This window comes from Nicotiana tabacum, chromosome 19 (genome assembly GCF_000715075.1).
Source record: "Nicotiana tabacum cultivar K326 chromosome 19, ASM71507v2, whole genome shotgun sequence".
Lineage (NCBI taxonomy): Eukaryota > Viridiplantae > Streptophyta > Magnoliopsida > Solanales > Solanaceae > Nicotiana > Nicotiana tabacum.
Genome location: NC_134098.1, coordinates 34,888,726 through 34,895,301, shown reverse-complemented (window position 1 = coordinate 34,895,301; position 6,576 = coordinate 34,888,726). Strand labels below are relative to the sequence as shown.

The 6,576-nt window shown below is 36.3% G+C and overlaps 1 protein-coding gene across 1 annotated transcript; it reads left to right on the top strand.

The window, feature by feature from the left end:
* The first annotated feature begins 315 nt into the window (after nucleotides 1-315).
* Nucleotides 316-807, top strand: LOC107765729 (uncharacterized). The gene has a single exon (XM_016584407.2). The coding sequence runs from the start codon at nucleotides 316-318 to the stop codon at nucleotides 805-807; it is 492 nt and encodes a 163-aa protein (XP_016439893.1).
* The last annotated feature ends 5,769 nt before the right edge of the window (nucleotides 808-6,576 follow it).

The following is a 6,576-nucleotide window of genomic DNA, read 5'->3' as shown; positions in this document are numbered from 1 at the left end:
AAAGCAAAAGAGTAGGAGAAGGAGAAGATTATGCTCACATACATTTAACTAACTAAAACTTCATTAATTCTCATATTTATATTTTGCCTACTCAGGTAGTTTAAAAACTTCTGCCTTCAATTTCGGAGGGGTTACCATTATTTCCACAGCTATATTTCCCCTCGCACCCCACCCCCAACCCCACCAAAATCTCTGATGCCTCTCTCCTCTCACCAAGGCCGACGACTGCCATTTCCTCCACCACCCACCAAAATCTCTGGTGGGGTTCTTTAATTTTTGAATAGTTTTGGGGAGAAAAATCTTATTTTTCAGATTATGACAAAACAGATAGTCCTCCGTGCACCGTCATCACTTTCGGTGGACCGGCGGCGGCAGCCACTGTTATCGGGCCAAGATTCATATTCACGAGGTGGGGTTCGGAAGGCGGCGCGGTTCGCGGAGGTCGCCGGCGGAACGACGGCTGAATGTGCAGCGGTTTGTTGCTGTTGCCCTTGCGGGCTAGTGAATCTCCTCGTGCTAGCTGTGTATAAGTTGCCAGCGGGACTTTGCCGGAAGGCACTGAGGAGGAAACGCCGACGTCGGCTGATGAAGAAAGGGCTTTTGGTGCGCTCTGAAGACACGGAGCTTTCAAAACACCCCATCGGCACCACCCCGCTCGCAATGCTTGACGACGGAAACAGCTTGGAATCCGATAAGGATGTGGTGGCGCTAGAGAAGGAAATGTGGAACAAGTTTTATGGTGCTGGATTTTGGAGAAGTCCCTCTCAACGGAGTGACAACATGGAAACAATGGTAAATAAATTGTAAAAAAAATTAAGGAGAAAAAGCGGAATTTAAAAAAAAAGAAGAAAGGAAGACCAAAAAAAAGATAATGAAATTCAATGTATATTCGCCCTATTTTCTACTGGTGAATCTTTTAGTTTTCTTGAAGATACTATTTTACAGTGTTGGATCGATTACTTTATAAAATTAAGCCAGTGAAATGGAAATGTTCTTCTTGCTTCTCTTTTGCTCCTGATTTAATTTCCTTATCTGAGTCTGTGGTTTTTAATGCTGAATATGGAATGGAACAAAAGGTTTCATGGAGTTTGTTTTGTTCGTAAGGTAAACGGAATGTGGAAAATTTAATGGTTAATATCCTTTTTTAGAACTTTTATATGTAACGTTATTAGCACTTGTGATTACTCTTTAGCTTGTTTTTCTATTTCCCTATTTAAAGAGGTCTCATGAAAAGGTTCTTTATCAGATCCTCAACTTAATATTAGAAGGGAGATATCTTTGGGAAGAATATGTATGGGGAGAGAAAATATATGTACTAACTAGTAGTCCATTTTGATCGTTATGCTGTCCTCCTCCCCCCCCCCTTATGGCACAGATTGTCGTAATGGGAAATGAAAATTTGTATGCGTGATGAGCTTCTTCTGTTAGGAGCTTCAGAATTTAGTAACGAGAATACTTAGCGCTGAAAAATCTGTATATTATGTACTCCATCGGTTTCAATTTAGATGACACGCTTTTCTTATAAGTCCGTTAAAAAAGAATAACACATTTTTACAATTGGAAATAATTCAACTTTAAACTCGTTATTTTACTCAATTTATCCTTAATGAGAAAACTTTTATAACCACACAAATATCATGGCCCCACAAAGCTTTTACCCCTTAAGCTTTTAAGACCACAAGTTTCAAAAGTCTTTTTTAAAAAAAAATCCATACCTAGTCAAACTACCCATCTAAATTGAAACGGAGAGAGTACTATTTTATCTTTACAATGATATGCAGTAGTTTTATAAATCTTTACATTATAAACTACGCTTCAAAAATATTGGAAAACTAATTCAAAGTTGTAGCATCGAAAGTTCTATAATCTTAGGAGAAAATCAATTAGCTTCCGCTGCTGGCGGGCGGCGCTAACTAATGTATGCCGCTTGTCTTGCCATGAATTATGTTGGCAAAATCATAGATAGTTTATCAATAAAAGTAGATTATTCGATGAAAAGTTTCAAGACAAATTCAAGAAAAGAAGCAAGTTTAAAGAGGTGCAAGCAAATATGGCACAAGAGAAAGAAACTCTTCTCTAAAAGTTTGAGAGAGGTTTAAAAAAGTTGAAAGTTGGTTTCACGTGAATTAACAAAATTGGATGTTAGTGACAAAGTGCATCAATGAGAATTAAAGACATGCGCTTCAACAAAATTGGGTGTTGGTGACAAAGTGCATCAACGAAAGTTAAAGACAAATGCTTCAACAAAATCAGGTATTGGTGACAAAGTGCATCAACAAGAGCTGAACACAGGTGCTTCAACAAAATTGGGTGTTGGTGACAAAGTGCATTAACGGGAGTTGGAGACAGGTGCTTCAACAAAATTGTGTGTTGGTGACAAAGTATATCAATGAGTGTTGGAGATATGTGCTTCAACAAAAGTGAAAGTTGGAGAGAAGTGCTCCAACACAACGAACAAGTTAGACGTATAAAACTTTGAATTACGGGAGAATATTGGAAAATTAATTCAAAGTTGTAGTAGAAAATCAAAATTATTTAGGATTTGGTATTTGCAAGTTTATTTAATTCATGTCTAAATATGATTTCTAGTCAGAATTATATAGGAATAGATTTTCATATTTCTAATTGAAATAGGTTTCGTACTATTATAAATAGGGATATTAGGTGCTTATTTTATGGGCAGAGACGTATAGAATTGTAGTGGAGATTTGTTAAGTCATTTTACGGACTAAAACAAGCACCAAAATAATAGCATGCGAAATTTGATCAAACAATATTGTCAAATAGTTTCAAGATCAATGAGTGTGACAAATGTGTTTACATTAAGAATATTCTGAATCAAATAGTTATTGTTTGTTTATATGTGGATGATATATTGATAATGAGTAACGACATTGCTAACATAAATGCTACTAAGCGCATGCTCACTAGTAAGTTTGAAATGAAAGACTTAGGAGTTGCCGTTTTAATTTTGGGAATTAAGATGCTTAAGACTCCTCAAGGTATATCATTGTCTCAATCTCATTATATTAAAATGGTACTTGAAAAGTTCAAATATTTGGACTTTAAAGTTGCAAGAACGCCATTGATTTAAACCTTACTCTTGTAAAGAATAAAGGTCAAAGCAAGTCTCAATTGGAATATGCTCAAGTGTTGGGAAGTTTGATGTACATCAAGAATCGTACACGACCTAGTATAACTTGTGTGATAAGTAAGCTTAGTCGATACACAAGTAATCCCGACCAAGCTCATTGAAATAAGTTTTGGGGTATTTAAAATATACCCAAGAATATACATTGCATTACAATAATTATCCCGCGGATATTAAGGGATATAGTAATGTAAATTGGATCACTGGATCAATAGAAACAAAATCCACAAGTGAATACGTTTTTACCATTGGTGGAGGAGCAGTGTCTTGGAAATCGTCTAAACAGACATGCATTGCACGTTCTACAATGGAATCTGAGTTCATACCTTTAGACAAGACCGGTGAAGAAGCTGAATGGCTTCGGAATTTCTTGGAAGATATTCCATTTTGGCCCAAACCTTTGGCACCTATATGCATATATTGCGACAATCAAGAGGCAATAGGAAGGGTTGGGAGCGTTATGTATAACGGGGAATCTCGTCACATAAGGAAGACATAATATCGTTAGACGACTACTATCTAGTGGAATTATCACAATTGACTATGTAAAGTCAAAAGATAATGTATCAGATCCGCTTACATAAGGCCTAACCAGAGAGACAGTTGAGAAGTCATCAAAGGGAATGAGACAATGGCCGACGACAAGTCACTGTGGCAGTAACTCTACCTAGAAAACTGAAGATCCCAAGATCTAGGTTCAAGAATATCAAACAAAGTCATTAGTGACGGTTCAACATTGTCAAATAAAAGTTTGGTCTATTCTCATGATGAAGACAATGTTCAGTAACAAGGATAAATCGTTAAGGCTTTTTAATAGTTTCTAAGTTTAATACGGGGTATATCAAATAGTGTATCTACGGGATAGCACATTTACGAATCAACTATGTAAGTGTGAAGTGTCAGCCGCTTCAAAGAGAATTATGTAAGGCCAGTTCTCTATGCACTTATGAAATCAGGCAGTGTTCATGGCTGAAATGAACACAACAATGAGAACCAAAACACGGTTAAGGATTGATTGTGTGATGTATGGCTGTCTAGGTATACAACAAAGGTCTACGGTTCAAAGATATCAAATCCACTGATTGATTGAGTGTATCCAACTGATAACAACAAAGTCGGGAATCCAAACTAGAGTAAGAATTTGAGAAGTAAATGTGAAAGCAATAACAATAAGGAATTGAACAACTAGAATTAAAGTACAGAAAATAAAGGATATGGGAAAATTCAAGGAAAGAATTCTAAGACCTTCCAAGAACGCAAGTTCTATAGCTTTGACAAGATCCAAGCAACAATATTTTGATTTATTGAAAAAATCAAACGCCTTTACTTAAAAATAAATCAAAATAATATATTCAGATCTTGACAGCTTTACGAGTAACTTGAGATAATAATTAATAACTCGTATTAATCGCCTTCTAATAATACTACAAATTAATCAATGATATCACAATAAAGAAGTTATCTTACTACCTTGAACTATGAACTAGTAAATATTGAAAGATAAATCTCAAAGCATAAGTAACAAAGGTTCATGTCACGATCCAAACCGATGGGCCATGACGAGTGCCCGAGTCCTACCTGTCGAACACCCCTAAGCACGCGTCTAAGATATAAATATGAATTAAGGGTAGGTCATGAATAACATCTGTTAATAAACTGCTGAATCACGTGAATAACATATGTGAGGAAAACATGTCCACAAGGCATATATACATATACATGTGGAATACGGTAGGGCAAGCCGACAAGACTGCTATAGACAACTATATATCCAAAACTAGAAGCCGACAAGGCCACATATTATCCAACTATACATGACTGTCTACAGACCTCTAATAGAGTGTACAACTGTATAAAGGATGGGACGGGCCCTGTCGTACTCATATCTACATACAAAAATAGTGTACCAAAACTAATAACATCTCCGGATCAAATGGAGCACACCAACTCGCACTGATCAAGGATCCTAAAAAGGGACCGTAAGCCTGTCTACCTGCACCTGCGGGCATGAAATGCAGCATCCTAGGCAAAAAGGATGTCAGTACGAATAATGTACCGAGTATGTAAGGCATGAAAATCAGTACATAAAAGACATAAATGAAACATAGAGTAAAGGAATCCGCCTGTAAGTCTAAATAACTTTATGAATCCTGAAATATTTATAAAGTCATGCATGTGAGTATAAATATCGTATCGTGCATAAGTATATATGTACATAACATCATCAAGCCTCTGAGGGCATCCCGTCATATCATCTCGGCCTATGTGGTCGAAATCATTAACATATACCAACTGATCAGGTAGTGGTGCGTATATAACACCGTAACCTTTTTCCATATCTCATATACATATAACATACGTGTATATAACGCTATATGGTCATGGATCGATGTACGTGTATAAATGAATGAAATGCATAAGAAGTAAGTTAATAAGATTTCTTGGAACGTCATAAGATCAATATGTCTTCGGATAAACTTTATCAATTAAACATTTTTCTGAGACCCATGAACAGAAGATATAATAATAAGACACATGGGAATTTAAGAACACAGGCACCCCTAGTGCTTCTACGAATAGAGACATTTATGAAAGTTGAGTATTTGCTCGTTTTGTTTGTATCATATGGATCATGCCAAAAGGAAAGAAGGGATAGCCTTAACATACCTAAGCCGATTCTCTTAACAATTCCTCTAACCCACGTCTTTTGCGAAAAACACGTAACGACGGATCGAAGTAGGGAAAAATCCGTATGATATTCTTGAGAAAGATAATACCGTGCTCCCTTAGAATTTCAAGTCACGCTGCTTATAGCATTTTGAAGTTTCATATGAATTTTTGGTGAAGTTACATCCGTTACTTAGCAAATCTAGCATCACGCTTTAATGAGATAAGAAGGTATCTTAAAATTGTAGGTTGTGGGCCCCACTTTTTTGGCTTAGTTTTGCCCAAAGATCCCCTAAATGTGCCACCTAGTCTAATGAACCAAGAGTCATTGTTACATAGCCCCTTGCTTCCACGTTGAGGTGAGGTCACATTTAAGCTTATCCACCAAAATCAATTACCTTGTTAATCTCCTACTAAAAAATCAATAATTAACCAATTATCCACATAATTAGGTAATATCTCATATTACTTAAAATATTAATCACTTTTAACACACTTTATATACCTTACTATTATGGTCATGTGGTACCTTGTATGGCACTAGTCCATAAATACGGGGTATTATAGCTTGGACCGTATTTTATCCCAAATTGACAATCTTCAATGAAACTCATCTTCTTTTATTTGTTTACCCTCTAACCTTCACGGTACTTACTTACCACTTATTATAAATAGCATAAATACTTATAACCTCAAAAATAATCTCATTCCCGAGCTTACGTCGATTAACTTACGGTGAAACTTTAACGTACGAAATG